General features: G+C 36.5%; 1 protein-coding gene across 9 annotated transcripts in view; it reads right to left on the bottom strand.

Moving 5' to 3' along the window:
- Positions 1-21,509, bottom strand: part of LOC128986728 (dachshund homolog 2-like) — a 193,443-nt gene that overhangs the window by 93,366 nt on the left and 78,568 nt on the right. For all 9 annotated transcript variants that reach the window (XM_054407225.1, XM_054407229.1, XM_054407227.1 and 6 more), the window contains 2 exons: positions 11,818-12,025; positions 8,266-8,325 (listed from right to left, as the gene is read on the bottom strand). In XM_054407225.1, the coding sequence (XP_054263200.1) occupies positions 8,266-8,325; positions 11,818-12,025 (268 nt within the window). The remainder of the gene's footprint in view (positions 1-8,265; positions 8,326-11,817; positions 12,026-21,509) is intronic.

Genomic DNA, 21,509 nt, shown 5'->3' with positions numbered 1-21,509 from the left:
GGGTTCGGAACCCATCTTGAGCTGCAGTTCTACCAACCCAATACTCGAACAAGGGAGGCTATATAGCAATCTCAGAGGAGAATCGTCTTTGTATAGAAATCTCCCTCAACAAAAAGCAATATGACTTAAATGTTGACACTTTCTCAATCATTTGTATGCTATTTGACAATGTAGCAACGTCAATTGGACTCATGTTACATTTATATCGTCCTGATAACAAGCAAACGACACCATTCCCCTGCCTGATCGATTAGTCTTTAGGGCAAACAATGCACAAGTCATTACAATAAATGACATTTAGAAAGTTAGATGATAACCTTATGCTTATGATAATAACTTTATTTATGGGCATACAAGAAGACGATAAGAAATTGGCATTGTTGAAATTTTCCAGTTACTTTTCCTCCCTTAATTACAAAGTTCAATTTTGGATTAATTGATAACAAGCAAAGAAAATTGAGTTAGTAAACTTGAGATTTTTAATAATGGTGTTAGTGTAAATCTGTCCTACATTAAAGAACTGCATCTCCTCTTAATCTAACAGTTTTAAGTTCAACAATACTATTGTTTCCCACCCCAAGTATTCCCTCAAGACCGCAAAAGCCTCAAGTGAAATTTGAACACCATGATGGATCTGTCGCCAGTTTTGTTTTTGCTGATGGTTTTTTGATTCTCGCAAGACGATTTGTCACAAGCACTTGTGTCTGTAATATCAACTTTGCTATCGATCTATCTGCACTCTGCAGTCGCCACGCGTTGTTACAGTTATGAGATGTCACTGTTGGGGTTAGATTAACTTTATGTCACTGGCTTTATTTTGTTTTTTCTAGTTTTCTGATCCGTGACATTAGGATCTTGTATTTGTGTCAAATTGTATATACAACAGCTTTACTCAGTAGGTAAAACAAAGAAGTATGTGTTTGAGCTTTTTACGTAAAACTGGAATAGATTTTAGGTACAGTCGATTTTATGCGTAAATAGTTGATGTTGACGAAATTTTATTTAAGTTAAGAAGTCCCCATAGAAACCCATCGCACATGGGTACATAGGATCGTAGAATATATTGTTGAACAAATTTATATAATAGGTGTGTGGGATGAACGAGACCATATGAGAAGCTTTTTACTTTTACTGTTTCTGCAGTAAAGTCTGAATGATCGAGGGAAACTAGGCCCAGATTTGTGTGATCAACATGTTAATGTGTTTCCTAGCGATCGTACCGATAAACCATTTATTCAGATTACTTAGGTAAATCCAGACAAAAGATCAATACAGTCCAAAAAACTTACTTGCAAAGATTTTCTAAAAACCCCCACCCAACCCCAACATAATCAGTAAATTTGCCTATTCTAGAAGAGCACGTTCTTGGTGGATGAGTAGTTACTGTACTTGCATTCAAATTTAAATATCGACTCCAAGCTCCAAGTGATATCGATGATAAATAAAGATTACATTTGTCATTCTGTCTTAAAAAAACTTTTCGTTAAAAAAACAGGGTTTGGACCGTTCCCAAAATGCAATGACATAGAAAAACGCAAATAAAACCTATGCAGAACTCTCAGACGAGCAAACCCCCACTTATAAGCTAGATCACAATTTTGAACCACCACATTGCAGTACTACGATAAGCCCGTGTCACAGTGATGCCCGGCACAGATTTGTCCCCATGTGACACAGTCTCCGCACCATAAACCATCACCAGCCCAACGTAAATCACGGTAACAGCAACCTGGCTTTGGTTGTCTGTCCCGGCTTAGGCTAAGCCACCGACACGGCAGCGTTGAATCCACTGCAAGGGCCACGTGAACTGCGCTTAATGTGTGTTTTTTGTTTGGTAGTGGCGTGTATTGGTAGTTTGCTACAAGTATTGTTTTCAAAAGAGGTTAAGGAAAAATGATGATTTAGTATGCATGGTGTATGCATGAATTATGCATGATGTTGAAAGTTCAATGGTCAACTCGAAATTGGGACCAGATTTGATTCTCCCATGGTAGATTATAAATTAACTCCAATGAAAAATATTATGTACGGAGAAAACTCAAGTCACTTAACAGTGCCAATACAATTAATTAACTTTTTTCAAAAGACAAGCTTTTCTTACAATGATCGTAAGTTAAACAGTAATGACTAAATAAAAACAATATTAACCCAACTTTTGGTCCCAATGTTATAAAAATCGTACGAAGATTAATTGTAAGAAAACAGTTGACTAAGAAAACAGTTGACTACAGTTGACTAAGAGTAACTAAGCTATACTTGCTACAAGACTACAAAAGGTTGCCAAACTAAACTAAAATAGAAAGAACAAACCTTTTTGGTTTGAATCATATACATTTATTTGTTTTGCTAAATTATTGAGTTCACCTACCAAATAAAAATTATAAATTCACTGTTTGTGGCCTCTTTGACACGATTTGAAAAAGGTGTCGCAATCGGTTATAGTTTATAAATGAGTTTAACAGAATACAATTAAATATAATGAAATCTAGAAATCGATTGGAAAAATACAAGTAGAATCAGTAATAATAACAAAACTAAAAATAACACAAAAAACTCCCATAACCCCTTCAACCCTATATGAATCACAGAAGAAAATAAATTCAACAGTTCGCACAAAGAAGCAAGAACGAGGCAAGAGTTGCAAGGGATCAAAGAGAACTTTAAAATGCATAGAGTTGGCCTCATAAAGGGGGCAATCAGCGTGCAACCGAGAGCAAGCAGAGATAGTCACAGTTGAAACCCAATATGAATTATCAACGAGAAGCAGCCGCGCAATCGTGGACGTGTAATTTAAACTTGTGTTGATGAGTTTGTCAACATTGTCGTGGAAATGATCTCTGAATCTTTTAGCAAATTTTACTTGTTTGCGGAACACTTTTAAAGTGGTCGAGGTGAGTCTTTTCATTTCTGATTCTATTTGTGGTTTGTAGGATGAGTTTGACTTACAATAGTACCTGGGTTGTACGTCGACGTTGTTTACTTGTGTTTAAAAATATATTCTCATGTTTAAGCCAGCCTTGTAAATTTTCTCCATTTAGTCCTCTGTGTAATTTCATCCCTAAGACTTCACTTACAACTCTATCAATCGTTAGTATTTTATGGATTAGTTTAATCTGTTGTTAACGGACATAATGGTTTTAATAACTAACCATCCCATATACTATGCTGTATACCCTTATCAATATGGGAGTGCCTCTGAACCTGCATCTGAACTGTATTTTATCTGGCATTCAGGGGCACTCCCATTTTGCTTGGTATAAGCAATAGTACTGAATCAATTTCCGAAACAGAATGTGTAGTGATTTGAATACACGAAAACGAGCATATATTTATGGGTGTTATCACAATATAAAAATGTAATATGTTCGTAATCACAGACTGGGGTTAATATATGACTCTGATGCAAACAAAATGCAACTCTCATTTTACAATTCTGCCAAATATTGTACAGGTACTTCAATCGAATCGATAAAACTAGATGAAATCCTCGGTTCCTAATTCTTCTTCCGCAAACTTTTTACCGCCAATCCATCACCGGGTTCCGAGTGACAGAATGATTTTCCCGCCAATTTGTACAGCGGAAGTACTTAGCGGTGCTAACTGCGATCATAGCGTCGCGATGCCATGTGGGATGAGGGGGGAGGGGGGGAGGGGGTTAATTTTGTCCTCAGTAGATCAATCACAGCGCCACGACGCCTTCATAAAACTGCTCGTTAATCATTCAACGTCCCGATGTCGGGTCCCACATCATTACGTCTTGCGTCTGCGATTGTAGCAATTGTAGCGATTGTAGCGATTGCAATCGATGCGATTACGGTCGTTGTGATTTCGATTGTTGCGATTTAAACTGTTGCGATATCGATCGTTGCGCCTGCGATTGTAGCAATTGTAGCGATTGTAGCGATTGTAATCGATGCGATTACGGTGGTTGTGATTTCGATTGTTGCGATTTAAATTGTTGCGATATCGATCGTTGCGCCTGCGATTGTTGCAATTTAATTGTTGCAATTTCGATTGTTGCGATTTAAATTTTTGCTATTTCGGTTGTTGCAATTTCGATTGTTGTGATTCCTCAGTGTCCTTTGTATCCCGGCTAAACGGAAATTTTCCCTGGATTGACTAAAATCACTAATATGCATGTTTGCCTCTGAATATGTTCTGTGTTTAACAAGTGTACCCTGTTTAATCCCAAGACTAGCTGAAGATTTGTTTGGTTGGTGTTTCGAACGTCTATTGTGATCGATACAACGTATGCCATTGTATCCCCCATGAAAGGGAAAATTTGTCCATGATTTTCTAATATTCCAATTTAATCCCGGTTGGCTTGAAAACATTGCATCGACTGTTTCAGCTAATATCAGTTAAGGTTTGAAAACGGCTTGAGAGCAATATGACAGTTTTTATCTATTTTATTATTTGTGTTAAAACTTCAAATCTATAAGTGATACAAGTTCTATCGATATTGCGAACACTAAGATGAAGAATATTGTAAACACGTTTTTGAGCTATGAACGTCATTCCAAACTATTTTGTATTATTATATTGGTTTTCTTTATTATTAAGTTAAAACAAGCGGGAAAAGAAGCAGCATACAGATACAAAATATAAAAATGTTTGAATACAACAACTTGATTTTAAGATTGATCAACTTTTTCCAATTGACCTCACTGATGCAAAGTAAAATCACCCTTCTGGTGAAATTAAAAACCGTTTAATAACCGAGCAAGAAGATAAAACGATCAGTTAGTCTGAGAATTAATTGAGGTATCGTCCGACGTGCCCGGGCGACACGTTTTGGGATCTTCAATATCGGGAACAATTAATAATACAAATTTGAAAACCTCCCGGCGCCATGTGCCCACCCTACCTGTCCGGAGCAATTCCGTTATATTGAAAAATGGAAGTTAAAAAGGAAAGCGCCGCGGGCGTTGAGGACATCAAACTTGAATTGTCATTTGTCAAAAGGGCGGCTTTTGGACGGGGGGGGGTTAATAATAATGGGGGCCACAGCTGTTGTAACTTGTTCTTTAAATCCACTTTACCCCCCCCCCCCCTACTCGAGTATTAAACATCTTAGACACTGCGTTTCGCCGACTAGGGACTTTTAAAACACACCATCCTCGTCTTTACATGGCAGTTCGCGATGTCCCGCGTTTTGATAAATGACCGGACGAGTATTTAGACTTTACAACGGATCCCCCTGTGTGGACGTCTACTTCAGTCTCCATTACTTTGCAAAATCTCGAGGTGTTTGGAAAATAGCGTTACCCACGATTGTGAAGAATCGCTTTTGGATTTGACACTTTGAAATAATTTACACCGCTTGTCCCCTTGGTTTTACATTTCTCTTGCAACGTGCGAATTGGACTTTTAAATTTGTGGATTTTCTACAGTGTCACTTTCAGTAATGTTGTTGAACCAGTAAGCTATTCTTATAAAAATAGCTGTTTATCTCATACTGCAAGGATGTAAGATTATGTTTAAAAATACAAGTAAACTTAAAAAAAATGTTTTCCTTTATTAACTCTTTCTGACTCATTACTCTTACGATTACCTATAAAATACGCCACTTTACACCTTTAGCATATTATCTCCATCATTATTTTCTCGTTTCTAGAAAAAAATTAATCACACAACATTCCAAGAACGATCAATCACGCAAACGATACAACGATCAAACTACCCAAATAACTAATATAAATTATTCAACTTAAACTTCAGTAACCTCCAATACTACATCCAGAAAAAAACAAAACCCCTATTTAACAACCATTTCATTAAAAAAAATCTGAATAGAATCAGTTAATCAATGAACATCGTGAAGAAACTGATTAATAATTGTTAGAAATGAATAACGATTTGGAAAAGTCAAATGGAGTATTTTATATTTATTGAATTTCAATAATCTCCCTTAGAACCTCAATCCACAAAGACCGCACCCTGCTGAGACTGTGGCATCCTTCTTTCACATTGACACTGACACGGTCTTATCATGGACGGTGCCACACGCCGGTCGCGCCTTTCTATTGAAAATCGTAAGTGTCGATTTTCATATCAATAGCGACTGAGTTTAATATGTGAGCAAATCCGGGTTTATTTCACACGTCAAGTCGTTTCAAAAGATCACTTTTCTCCCTTGGAGGATTTTAATCGACTTTACAGTGGGGTGTTTGGAAATTTAAAGATTGCAAAGTTATAGTGGAAATTTGATTATGATAGTTTGAATTGTTGTGAAATGGAAATGTTAAACCCCAATGGTACGTAGATAAAACAATACACAGATTCCTATATACGGAAAATATAACTTGTAGTAACTCCTGGCTCGGTTAGTTAGTAGAGTGGAGGACCGAAAAACTAAGGCAGCAATGTCTTGGTTTGCTAACACTTAAAATGCATAATTACACTTAATTTCATTCTTTGCTCGATACGTTCCATGCACATTCCTAAAGTCTGTTTGGACGGAAATTCAAGGTTAAAAGAAGCCACAAAACATCTTGAAAAAAATTAATATTGAACCAAGATAAACATTATATTTATATACGCAAAAAAATCATTATCTATTTACACAGAGTTACAATGAGTGAAACATATTTGCGAACAAACTAGCGTAGAAGTAAATATGTTAAACCACAACAAACCGGTCATAACCGAAAGTAATCAAAAAGTGCAACTCGTAGCGATGTCCAGTGGGTAGCATTTTAACACTTGAGGGTAATAAAAACTTTATGCTCCCGGCCGCATACGAATGGCTCATCCCGACCCATCACCTGTCGCATTGCTCTGAAATATTTTTGGAAATCCACCTCTTGCTCATAAAGGTACCTCGAGTTTTTTTACAAAAGCGAACATTATTGTGTAGGATCCGGAGATGAATTGTAGTAAATCAGAGTTTATTGAGCTCGGCCCGACGTTTCAAATTTGAGCTGAGACGGTTCTAATATAATTTCAAAATGCTAAACAGTCAGACGCTTCGAATCGCTCGGTTTACGACTTTTGAATTTCGACCGAATGTTACACAATCAGCTGATTCTGAGGAGTTTTGGGAAATGAGAAAATTCTGACAAACATGGTTGACTTGGAGGATGTTTGGAAATTGAGGAGAAAGAGTGGGGTGAAAGAAGGAAAAGGTTAGTAGGTGAAAAGATAGTACGGTAATTAAAATTGCAAAAAATTGTGGTAAATACAATATATAGATTTTCTATGTGTATACTGACACAATGATTAATTATACCTCTAAATGTGATGAATGTTTATTGTTTACTAGAATAGGAAATAAATCAAATGACAACTAGCACGAGACTGAATAAAGACACATAGATTGACAGCCACAGTCAATACTTTTGGCTCATTCGTGTGCAATCATTCCCTACCTTGACCAGGAATCAATCACACTTTGCCCAGCTAAGGTGTTATTCGAAGAAGTTGTACAGATAAATCATAACACCGACCGTTCCCCTCAGTTTGCCCTTCCGTCCAAAATATTTCACTTTAAATGCATGAGTTTCTCGCCAAACGCGTCTTGATTGACCAGACGTTTTGAAGTCAGTAATTTAGATTTAGATTGACAATTTAAAATTGACTTATGTCGCGAAATGACGTCCATCCGATGGGCGAAAGTCAGTTAGGGGCTGTAAATAAAATTCTTACGCCTCGATGGAAAAAGTTGATGGAATGTCCAGTCGGTTATCGGTAGTTATGAAGTGATATTGTCGGCACCGAGGCGACAAACTGATCCGTGTTTTCGATTGTGAAGAAGTGAATCTTGTCGATGGTGTGCTTAGGTGAATAAATTGTATTTTGTATCAGAAATAAAATTATTGAGTACGTTTATTACCTGCCGACTTCTTCGTAAATTTACTAGCAGTCAGTTACATGATAGTTTCAATTCTTGTAAGTGTTTAAATATATTTTTACTACAGATTCCTCCAATTTCTAATCCATTGCAGTAAGAATATACAGAATAGAATATAATATTAGTTGTTCATAGAAGTTAATAATTCAGCATATAACCCACTAACTGTATTAAAAACCACAAACCACTAACTACCACTGGTATTTGAGTAAAAAAAAAAACATAAATGAAAAAAATCCTTTAAAAACAAAATAATCACCAGGATCGATCGAAACGGCCATCTCTCTCATCGTATACATGTATACATTGTGAATATTATAATCATTTTCTCCTGCTAAATATGTACTTAATTCAATAAGTCAAAATCTACTCTATTCAAATTTCTCTACAAATGTAATTTGTATGTTTCCTACCTTTCCAAGTGTTTGACGATGTCTTCGTAGGCAGCTCGACAGTTCTCCCAAATTCCCGATCTGCGCAAAACAAACAGTTTTATGCACAGATTGGCATTTTGTAATTTTGAAGCTCTCCTAAATACAAGGACTTGAAGAGAGATGGCCGTTTTATGTCCAAAAAGAAGCCATTCTGAGAAGTTGTATGAATTAAATAAGCAGTTGATATACAAATTAAACTTTAAAATATTGATCACAACACAATTTACTGACAAACACAAAACATAATTCTTAAAAAAAATAATTAAAACTACACCTGACTGCATTTGGTAAAGTTACTTACCAACCGAAACCAGTTATAGAGAAAACTAAATACCTCTATGTAATGATACGGTAACATCAGAATACAATTCAAACTCAAGAGGATTTTCAAAAAAAGGACAACAAAAGGTAAAATTCACTAAAGAAAGCCAACAAAACACATCGAGACATCAAGACACATCAAAAACTACCCTTAAAACATCCCTAAACACCCTTCAAAGTTACTCTTCCGCTGATCATTTCAGGACGGAATTAATAACTTTTTTTTTACTTCTTTCCTCTTTTTCGTCTTTCGTTTAGTTGATAATCAGACGCTGTCTCGTTTTCAATCACCAACCTTCTTTGATCGGTTCAAGAATAATTTGTCAAGAAGTTTTTCAAAGGCGATTCTGATTAAAGAGTAATTCTCGGGACAAACAGGCTGATTAAAGGTCACCTCCTGAAAAAACGACTGCTACTGATGCTATTTACATTTAGTTTTCTATGAGCCAGGTCTTACTAAAGGTAGGCAAATTAATCTTCAAGAAATTAGAAAAAACTAAATGTAATTGTTTACACATGATTATCTTCAGGATGCCTCAGCATTGCATTTTTTTATGTTCAGATAAAGTTATTTTTTCTTCAGTATATTTTGAGACAAATTGCATCAAATTCCAGCTTAAGACTTACAAAACTGTTTTTTGTCTATTTGATTTCTAAGATCATCATATTTTTGGACCTTAAGAATTTATTCATCACAATCTACACATATAATTTTTACCAACAAGCAAAACCCACTTCCAAACATTTCAAATCATATTAAGATCCTATGAACAAGCTGTTCTCCATATTGGAAACCTTGGTAAAATAAACACCCGCTATTACACAGCCATATCTTAGGGTAAAAACACAGTGGAGCAGGGCAGGTAGCTGGTAGCCTAGCAGGTCGCTTACTCGCTTACTGCTATGTAGAATTAACGCACGCGTTGTTATGGGTACGCACACAGTCGCGCCTAGCAGGTAGCCGAGATGGTAGCAGTAAGCTAGGCGGCAAGCTAGAAGAATTGCCAAGTCGATTGTTTGGGCGCTGCAAGCGGGGATGGCTCGACTGGGGCATGCGCAAATAGCAGAACTTGACAGCCACGTGTTCTCGAGTTCGCTAGTTCCACGCCGGATCTTTCACTGCGCATTCTCTGTATACGGAGTGTTGTTTGTTTTTATCGATTTATTTGGTTGTTGTTTTGTTTGCAAGAAATAAAATAATGGACGTAGACAAATTAATATCGGAGGTTTTTATTCGTGTGCCTTTGTGGAACCAAGCCAATCCCACTATGTTATTCTGATGGATAATAATTAAAATATTAAAAAAGCTTGTCATTGAATTTATGCAAATAAAACTTGGTATGTATGTGGATAGATGTGATATTAACAGACTATAGAGATAATGTTCAATAGATAATAGTGACCAGCAATGATGACTGATGAGGTAGAAAATCAATTATACGTATAGTAAAGCATATTTATTTGACGACAAATGTATTGGGATATGTTATTTAGCTCATGTTCAAAAATGCTGCTTTCTTTCCTTGTTGACAGGATGAACCTGACACTCGCGTTCACTTACTTGAGTTAGTAAAAACCACTTAGATCCTGAACTATCGAGCAATAACTCTTCGTCACTAGAACTCGCCATCTCGACACGGCGGCTGACAAGCGACTGTACTGAGCGCCACTGTGTGTATGTCCCAGCTACCATCCAGGTAACCAGCGGTTAAGCGAGTAAGCGACCAGCCAGGCTACCAGCTACCTGCCCTGCTCCACTGTGTTTTTACCCTTATACACGCATCAAATCATGCCATGGACGCTGGCCTAGTAAGGTGGTGTACGGCCGTAGTTAGCTAAGTGGCAGTAGTTAGCTAACTATGGCTAACATTAGCTGTTGCCGGTAACCTAGGTGTGAGCGATGGTCGGCGGCTGGTCGACGGAAGGAGCAATTCAACTGTAGATAGACCAAGTCAATTGTAGCTTGTTGGTGGCAATGGTTTATTGTTGCTAAACGTTCCTAGTTGTCTGAGAGGTCTGGGTGGAAGAAATGTAGTGGATTTAGACAGATATTGTAGTACATAATTAGGTTAAGAGGTCTTGTATATTTTTTCAACAATTACTATACCCTAAGCAATATGGGAGTGTCCCTGAATGAATGTATTTTACCTGGTATTTAGAGGCACTCCCATATTTCTATAAGAGTACGCGGTTGTTTTGTGTAAAACTGACCAAAACTTATTGAAATAGCATTTACCCCCAATCACGTAATTTACATTATCTTGATTCGTAAAATTAGAATAAAACGGAGTTCAGTTGTTTTCTCTTTAAATATTCTTTGTTCGCCTACCTTACATAACTATATTTACGATGTTGAAATAGATCATGTTCGATGATCATCAAAGAACTAACTGAACGAGAAATTTCTTCGTTTTGAATTAATGTTTAATTTATCACAGAGGTGTTGCCTCTCTGAATTACATCAAGAACTTAGTTCTTCGAATGATTTGCATTTTAATTACAATAATCCTTTGATCTGAGTTGAGCGCAGGACGCCCTCTGATTGCGAATTGATGGATTATTCAATCATATTCGCTCCAAGGCTGTCATTAAAGTAATTTTGGATCAATACTTTAGGAAAGAACCTTGAGAAATGAGTTCACTAATTTTGAATGTTTTCTTTTACGCTTGGTTTTTATTGGTCTAAAAGCTGCACTTATGACAAACTGAGAAATTTATACTCAAAGAACACTTTCAAGAAGTATTCTACGGTGGGGTCATTAATCACCCAAATGCAAAAGAGACAGTCAGGCTTATTTGTCAAGATAGGTGAAGGAAAGGAAGACCTTCAACAGTAGAGACGTCCAAATGGTAATGGAGGCCTCGTAAGACGACCAATTGGATTGTCTAACGAGATTAGACAAAAGTTCTGGTGAAGCCATACGCAGGGTTAAGACAACAGACTTTCAGGTCGACTTGCTGAATCGACTGTTTCTACGGATCACGTTACGTCTTCCACGTGTCCATCATTGCTAATTATTCACAAGGGATGTAAATGGAACTTCTGATGAATTAAAGGGAAAAGGGTAATTATATATATGTAATGTGCACCATCTAAACAACTTTGGAGGTGGATCAAGTCGTACTAATCTCTCTTTACTTTCTCTAAATAACAAGATACAGACCATTCTAGACTCGTAACTTGAACATTTGCCACCAAGAATGTCTTACCTGGCTATCGCGTCCATGGCGGGTAAAGGTTGGTTCTTGATGATGGACCCGTCAGGTCGCGGCAGACCCGGGTGGTGACCAAGGGCTGGGTTGAGGATGGCCGTGTGGGGATGCTGACCCAGACCCATGAACTGCATGTGGTTCAGATGGGTCGGAGGGTGGTTGTACCCGTTTGCGAGTAGGGGTGACTTCTCCATCCTCGGTCCGTCTGGAAAACAAATAAATTGTCAGCCAGTGAAACAAGTTTGCAGAATATTTGAATCTTAGTTTCTACCTATTCAATTACCAGGTTTAAATTTCAAGCCATGAAATTCCTCAAGAATATTCCCGCACCCCGCAGTTCACTTGAATACCAAGGTGGCCAGATCCATCACTGGTGACAAGTGCTGTGGGGTCCTTCACTCACACACGCACACTCACAATCGCGCTAACGAAGGGTCGCGTAATGCTGCGATAGCAGACAACGTGCGTATGCAAGGACACGTTCTGATTGATGAGGTTCTGCTAATCCCCCGCCGAAAACAGCAACCGCGCGCGGCGTCTTGCAAGGATCTTGCTTCGGTCCCTGCATGTTTCCCTAGCTGAATTTGTTACGGATTTGTTTGGATTTGGAATCCACTTTTGTTTCTGATTAAATTGAAGAATAATCAATCAACAAGAAGCATTGAGTGTTTAGGTCATTGATTTGGAGAACTTGCATGTAGTTTAATTTTCTCGAAGATACTCGATAACTGAACTTTAAGTTTTGTAAAAATGTTGATACATTTTCAATTTATTTTTACCTATATTGCTATATATTGGGAAACCGATAAAATGCACTAGATTCTTCCAACTATTGTTGTAAAAATGAATTCTTCACGTCAGACAGTTTAGAAGAACCCAACTGTAGGCGACTTAAAAAGCTTGCCAGACAATAATGACCATGTCACATTTTACCTTAACAGCCACTATTCCCATTTATTTACTCGTTCACTGACAACTTTTTCATCCAGACCAATTAAAACCTCACACCTGGAGTGTTTAACGCAAAGATGACGTGCCATAAATGCCAGCGGACTCGAGCAGACATTAGTGACTCACGCACCCCGGGTTATTTTACTTGCACGGACCCAGACAAAACTAATTAAGCAAATAAATTGGCAAGACATGCGCGGGCAATGGACATGTCTAGCCTAAAGTAGCTTGGCGTGGCTGTCAGCAAATCACGAAATGCTAAATAGCCAGTGATGTTGGACGGGTTCATCGTGCCGTATTTTGACTGGTGAAGGGGGCATCGTAGTCGTGGAGGGCGATCAACGTGTAGAACGTCGGAAAAGTATAATATTATAATAGTTTTTGGAAACTGAAACCAATCAACCAAAGTACTATTAAATGATGTAGGAATGAAATGTTTAAAGTCATTAATTTTATCTTACATCTGTTCCCTTTTGGGAATCCAAATATTTTGTACGACAAAACAATTTTTCAAAGAAAATGAAGTGGTTGCAGAAATCAGAGATTTAATGATAAAAAGCAAAGAATACAAGAAAAAAATGTGTGAAAGAACTTTGTGTTAATTAATTTATTTTTCTATTTTAAAAGGTGATTTATCATGTGATGATTTTAAGAATTCTCATTCTAAAAGAACATCATATTTGGATCAAGGTTGTCAAATAATCGGTGTCCCTTTCTCATTCTACTCCAATTTAAGCTATCTAAAGATCAATTAGTATCAAGCAAACTGAAAATTGATAAAAGAACTCTTACTCAGACATTCAAAAGCAATACCATTTTCCCATAAGAGTCAATTTTTTGTATTAAATACTTCACATAATCAATTGTTGTTGGAAAAGTCTACAGACACTTTGAGCAGCTATTAAACACACACTAAATCACAAAGAAGTACTATCAATGATGCAAGTTTTTATCCAATGTTTACAATCTTTTACAACCCTTGTGAAGAAATAACAGTTCTCAAGGTCCTAACACCTATTGTAGAAGTCATAATACACAATGACAAGACAATAACCCATAATGACGTATTGGTGATATCATCTTTGTTTTGCAATCAATGCTTCGTCCGTGCCTCTGGTTACAAGACGTTTTGATTGTTCGTTTGAATTATACTTTGTTCTCAATCTTGTTTTATTGTATGTCATTAGACGATTGATTAATTGAAATGCATGATTGGTTTTGATTAGTTTGCCAAGACTATCAGACTCTACTGCTTTGGATGGTGAAGTATGTTTGGTAGAAGGACGGGACCTTTTTTTTAAATGATTCAAGAATCTTTGTAAAAATTAATCTGATTGATGACTTTGCTGTCTTTGTCGCAAGGAAACTATTTTAACGGTTATCAAATTTAACACAGATTACAGCAGGTCTTGAATCTTGAATGCTGAAAGAGGAAATTTTAGGAATGGGGAGGGGGTGGGCAATGTGAAATATTCATTTATTAAGCGACGGAAATTTTTTATGAACATTTTAGGTGGAAAAGTTCTTTAGATCAAATTTTGCCAACGGGACGAAAGTCTGGCGCAGCTTTTAGGTGGGCGGTGGAAGGACCCAAAAGGATGCAAAATTATGTTTCATAGGAACAAATATATTACAACTATTTTACCCATTCGAAACTGAATAGGAGAAACCGATGGATTTGAATTTGGAAAAGTATTTCAAGGTACTTTCAAAAACTCTTCAATGTCTGTTACAGATAAAAAGCAGACACACATTCTCGCATTTATAACCATTTGTACTGTATTTGGAAAGCTATTTCATTTATTTTTACTTCATTTTTTATTTTAAAAATCTCGCAAAGACCAATCATTAACCGTCTGTACCAAGGATCTGCAAAGTCTCCGCGGGGTTTCTTGTTATGTGCCTCCTGCAGACAACCTTGATATACCTGACTGTTGTTAGTCACTGTCTGAGATGATTATTTTACTGTTATCGATGTACTTATTTAGTTTTAATTGTGAGGGTGTTTTATTGTTATTATTTTAATGTTTATTTTGTTTTATGAATGAATACTTTTGGGAGAGTAGGATTACTAAGATTTTCCTATTCAGTTATGAGATAATTTAAAATCAGTTGTAATTGAGTGGATCAATTCTCAAAAAAATTAATCTATACTTAAATTGCTTTAAACTTTTGTTCAGCCATACGTTTATTTATATTTATTTTAGCATCTAGTTTATTTTAATTTACTCATATGCAGTAAACTCTTTTCATCCACGAAGTTTTTCCTGTCACCTGACTTAAAAATGCAGACTTGTGTTTTACTTTACTATGTTTATCTATGTTTTTTAGAATGGAATGAGTAATAGTTGTTAGCCATCGGTTAACAAGAACCAAAGTTGGATTTCTCAAAACAATATACTACGATATTCATTTTTACTTATTAAATTCAAATATTTATTTATTTACAATTTCGTATATAAACTTTACGTTGGGTGTTTGAACATTTCGTAACGTAAATCGGCTATACACCAGCTCACACTGTCCAAACCACAAACTGGAATATCGAATATGAACACATGCTAGCAACTTCCTCCGTACTATTTTGTTGTCAGGGTAATATCCCATTAATGAAGACAACGTGTGGTTCAGGCGGAATGGACTGCTCGAATTATGAACAATTAAAACCGTCCCGAGCTCTTATTTGGTCTGACAGTACAACTGTTACAGCTTGGACGATAAATTGGAGTGAAAATATTGTAAGTCTGTCTGAGAGGGGGGGAGGTTAAACGGCTGTGGCATTGCTGTGAACACTGTAATTTGGAAGAGGTTCTCACCTAGCGGTGCGGCGGTGTTTAGCGAGTTTGTAGACTAGACTGGAGGTCGTTTTTTTGTCCGTGGGCAACACTGGAGAATTGTTTGAAGTTGATATCTACAATTGCTTTTACATCAATAGAAGTATCTGCGGTTTATTTTTTCTAGGTGAATAGTGAGTAGTATATTTTTATTTAGGGCGTTTTATTTAGGGAGAAACTCAAGCTCTAAAGGGAAATAGGTCTTTATTCTTCATCATATCACACGCCGTAAAGTCCAATACGCTGACTATTAAGCTAGTAGCATATCCAACTGTTTCAACCAAAAATATTTGTGGAAATTGAGATTTGTGGCACAAGGCTGCGGTTTATTTCCTCCAAGGAACTCAAATAATATTTCTTTTACTTTTTTTTCTTCAAATAAATCCGTGAAGTTTTTGTAATTTCAAATTTGCTTTCCATTTCACGAAGAGGCAATACATTTTTAGTTATAGGAGTATTTCTGTTAACTTTAGGATTTAATTTTTTTTTTAAGCTCTAATTTTATATTCCTATACTTAAGACGCCACAGAGAGCGGCAACTTGTATTTTTCAAGGGAAGAGACTGGACTCAGTTGTAAATAAAATTATTTAATTTTTTGTTTTACGATTGCCACGATTACTGGATAATGTGGCAACGTAGTTCAAAGTGATTGTATTATTTTGTATTTATTTGTTTTGAAGGAATAAACTCATTATTTAATTTATTTTCAAAGATTTCTAGCAAATTCGTTGTTTCTTTCGTAAATGTTTAGTTGACTAGTCTACATATACAATCTACTATTAACTAAGAAAAATCTGATGGCAGGGTTCGCATTTTGTTTCAGTTTTTTTTTTTCTTAAAGAGGGAAAATTGTTTGTTACAACTTTCTCTAAGCACATGTTTATTGTACACTAGCTGCACATGTGCATTCGTCTCATAACTATTGAGACGTCCATACCAAATTACATACAGGTTAGCAATGGTCTACGAATTCGTTAATCTTCTTTCAAATTCAGAGGAGTACAAATAAATTGATTCTGTATGTCTGTAGTAATTTTATTCATTTTATTTTCATGCAGGACAAACATAATAATTCATAGTTATTCTATGATGTTCTTTAATAAGAAATCTAGTTACCAACCATTTAACACCAATTTCGAAATTATAAATAATCCATCTCAATGGAAGACGGTTGCAAAAGTTTTAAGAACCAATCCAACACACGCTGAGAATGTTGACGTATAGCATTTCTACAGTACCAAACGTTTTCAGACGCTCATCGTGCTGAGTTTGTACATTTATTGCACCGCTCCCACATAAAATAACAAATATTCATCTCTTAATTGTCACTATAACACTCGTATTAATAAATTACGCCTTATAATTGGTCGTAAGTTGAGTCAATCGCGCGGGTGAAATAGCACACGTGAACGCCATGCCTGTAAATTTGCCGGGCTTTTAATCGCCCGTGTCGGCCGTCCTAAGTATGTTCCTTATTACAATCGCGAACCTAATTTGTCTAAATTATTATCATCGCGGTTCATTATCTTTTTTACCATTGATTGCTTCATTTTCTCTCCACGTTTATTGTTTGATGCGCTTCAAATTCGTGAATTGCTGCGAGTAATAGACTGATTATAGGGAATGGAACTCGTTTTGGGAAAGTTGCTTGAATTACGTTGTATGTAGGTGAGTGTATTGAGCTTGAATGCTCTTTACGTGAAGTGTAAGTTGTTAATAATAAGGGGACAGCTACAACCATATGACATACATGCTTACATTTTCCTAAGACTACTAATAATAAGCAGAGACTTGAGTATCAACATCTTCTCAAGACTTAATATTCAGAAACTAACTTTGAGTGCAACTAGATTTAAAAATTTGTTTGTTTCCATCGTCACTACCATAAAAACCCTTACGTGTAGTCAGTCAAAAATCTCATGGGTCGCTCGTATGACGCAGCCAATTTAATCAAGTTATTTTAATCAAGTATATTTATTTGTCGAGGGAACAATAGTGTCGAAACGCGTAGACCAATAGAGTTGTAATGGTTTTATCCATTAACAGCTACAGAGATATTTAAGACAATGTTTTGTTTACAACTTAAGTTTGGAAATTTACTTGACTTTTTGATCTCACTATCCTACTGCAGTTTCAAACTTATAATCGTTTCAGAAACCATTTTAAGTACGTAGAAGTTGTTTTTAGCCACGTCGCTAGGATGGAGCCATAGCGCGTGGACTAGCCGCAGTAGACGGGCAATTATGCATTGCATCGGCATTGACATTATAAGACATTGGGGCACGTACCAGAAGCTAATAGTCTAATAGCCTAATGGTCTTGGCCAGAGATGAGTATTTATGGGCTCAAGTGACCTTCGCAGTCCCCCAAGCGACCTTTAACCTACACTCGTCTGTCTGTCGTGTGTTAGGACACCTCCGTCTGACAGAGAAATTAGGGGTTTAGGGATTTGTGAAAAGATTTTCCAAACGAGACATTAATCAATAGTTAATCATGAAGATATGTAACTATATGAGCTTTGGATACTAGTGTGACGTAAGCTAGACGAACCTCATTAGAATTATTCTATAAGATTGATTACCAAGTTTAAAAGTTTGAAATAATCAATCAGTCACATTTTTGTAGGAATGCACCAGGAAGATACAATTCAATATTTGTATATAATTGGAGTTTCACTTTGAAGTATTTATGCTTCTTAAAAGTAAAACAAAATTCCAAAAAAAAAAAAAACTATTAATGAGAGAAAATGTTGTTGAAATTTTAATGGAGGGTAGTTAAATGTTTTGTTGTCTGACTAAGTCTTGTTAATAATGTACGTAATAGTTCATGTACGTCATACAATCACTAAGGCAATTGCGATTTACGTCTACTTACACTAGCTTTTATAGTTTAAAAAGTTTATGGGCAAATTTATAACGATTTCGTCATTAAGTAATAACAAAAACCTGTAACAATATTTGCCAAATTTCTCGACAAAGGGTAACAATTTCACCAAGATTATCCGTAATGAGAAGTTTCTCACTCCTAACCATCAGTTCTAAAAAGTGTGTAATTATTTTGAAACGATGATATTATTCACAATCCTAATTAACAAGCGCAATTAATCCCACTGTGAAGTGGGTTGGAGTTTTCAAATAATTACAATTTACTGTCTACAATCGCGATTTGTTCTCCATGATTAATTGGATTGTAAAAGAAACAAGAGAACAAAAGACTTTCTATGTTTACTGCTGTATTGTTCAGCGCTATAATGAAGACGCGTTGCTAAAACTACTGATTTACAGCGCAGTTGCTACCGGGTCGCTATCAGCAACAATGGATATCGCCTTCACTTAATTAACTATCGACCAATAAGTCTTCTACAGTTTTTTACAAAACCTTCACAAACGACTTTACAGATCACACGGATGAAGGGGTGCAGTGTCGAACGGGCAATCGGACTGGTTGTGACATTTGAAAATCAAAATGGGTTTTATTTTTCAGCCCGACGACCTCACAGGGACCGGGGACACTCGATCTCGGGACTCGGATTTCGCTGCGACGAAGCGGAAGAGATGTCAGCACGATAAGTAACCACACCCAAATGTTGTGGACAATTGGATGGGGATGACTTTATAATCAGTCGACCACCTGAGCGGCGAAACCAGTCCGATTGTGCACATCGTCTGGCGCGAAAATCGTATCGAGGAATATGTTTTGGAAACCGGTTCACCTCGAGAGTTACATGGATTTAGTACATCCTTAATGTTCTTAAACTCATTCTTTCCGATTTTCGGATTGCTTAAGGTTAAAAAAATGAACACCAAATGAATTGAGTTTTTTCTATTATCTGCCTAGATTTTTTTTCGTAGGGTGGATAAAACACACAGGCAACTATAACTACAGAAGTGACTCAGTGCACTTTAAAATATTAAATAATTTATACAGTATACACGTATTCAAACAAACATAACTTTTACATGTGTTGCTAATTCATTAATAAAATGAAAAACCATACGTTTGAGTAGTCAATAAGTCCACAATTCCAAAGGCTTATTAGTTATCATACATTTACACTTTCAAAACTCCAAAATCTTGGTTTAGTAATTCACGAGATTACCCTATTTTTCTTCGCTAAGTGAATGTCTTTACTTTTTACTATGATCCAGACAACAAGAAGCTTAAATTGAAAAAGTGATGCGTCTACTCCTAAAAACAATCTGCCCCCTCCCAACCCACAAAAACTCCTACAACCATACTTCAACTATTGTTTCTCCAACTAGTGTTTCGAACCGGAACAGTTGCAAGAGAGTTGACCGAGTGTCAAACAAACAACTTGGCGTCCCCGTCGCACCAATGATGGACTAATGAAAAGCAAACTATGGCATAAACTGATCAAGCTGCATGGTACGTCAACATTTGTGTTATTGCTAATGATCGGTTCGATATGTCTGGTCGCCAGAGAACTCTGTAGAACCCGGGGGGATCGCCCTTGGCCATACATGGCTAGTATAGTGGCTATGTTTGACATTACAGTATTACCATTCGAATGAAATTTAGATGTGCATTGTTCCTGGTTCTCGTCCCGTATTACCTCTTCAAATGCTTCTTTTGCTATATTTTATCCGATAAAGAAAATGTAAACTATTAAGGAGTCTGTTAACATGAACTTAAATGTTTACGACATTCAAAACTGTTCACTCCATACATACCATCCTTTAACCAAAAAGAATGGTAGAAAGAAAGAAAGAAAATAAAAGAAAAAAAGAAAAGAGAAAAAGGAATAAAAAATAATAATTTATAAATAAAAATACTTTTTAAAAATGCCACGTTTTTAAACGCACTAAAAAGTATAAAATAAATTATAAAATTTTGAGAGAATAAATACTTGTGTAAGATTTAAAACGAAAAACGTGGCCGTGGGGCGCATGCTGATTTACAATTAAAACCCCGTTAAAAAATAAATGATGACCTACGACTGAATGACCCTGGATGTTGATGTAATTGAAAGTTAGTACAAACACTATAAAATCAGTTCACAGTAATTGATACAGTTCACTAATGGTAAAACGTTATCCGGTTTCCAAAACATGTTTTAACACCGCCAAAAGTATTGTAACTTGTAAAAAGACTATACAACCGATATGATTATAATTTGCTTACCTGAACAGTAAAGTTTAGTTGACTACATTTAAAATAATTGTCTGAGGAAAAATCGATTCGAAAAACATTCGATTCCCTAATCAGCAGACATCTCGAAAATATAAACTATCCAAAATACCTCTTGCTCCCAAGATCACCGTTCACACCCAAGAGATCTACCGTTTCCCCCTTCTTCTTCTTCAAAATTACTTCAGGCTAGTCCTAGAGAAACTCACCATTATCACCAGTTTAGTCTTTGGAGACTGTCGGGATTCAAACCCGTGAATTTGCGAACCGAAACCTTCCGCTCTACCACCAGACCAGGTAACTTTCTCACAAGACTAATGAGTCAAATTAAACAAACGCCACCACAGTCTTTTGCCCAACAAACATGATTCAATTGAGGTAATGTATTGGCGCAAAGCAAACTTGTTCTCCAGTCATATATACACGTCAGCATAACGCAGCATGAATACATGTGCGTGTTGGTGAATGGACCTCTGCACGCCAGTATTTCCCCGGCCTCGGGTATTAGGTTACTCGACGACTGTTTTTGTCGAGTTTCTGGGATTGGCCGTTCCGCTTCGTTAGACCGATTTTTCCGCCAACTGTTATCTTTTGAATATCGACTTTATCTGTCGAGTATCTTCTGTCCTGTCCACTCGGACTGTAGATGTTGATCTTGTGGTCGAGTCACACACAACGCTGTTGATGTTGGTTTAGTTATTCTTATACAGGTATTTAGGAACAGTGTTGTATTTTGAAACTATTATTTTTATAGG

This window comes from Macrosteles quadrilineatus, unplaced genomic scaffold (genome assembly GCF_028750875.1).
Source record: "Macrosteles quadrilineatus isolate MER2022 unplaced genomic scaffold, UCM_ALF_1.0 Scaffold_2__2_contigs__length_208266976, whole genome shotgun sequence".
Lineage (NCBI taxonomy): Eukaryota > Metazoa > Arthropoda > Insecta > Hemiptera > Cicadellidae > Macrosteles > Macrosteles quadrilineatus.
The sequence above is the reverse complement of the archived record's forward strand: the minus strand, read 5'-3'. Positions and strand labels throughout refer to the sequence as shown.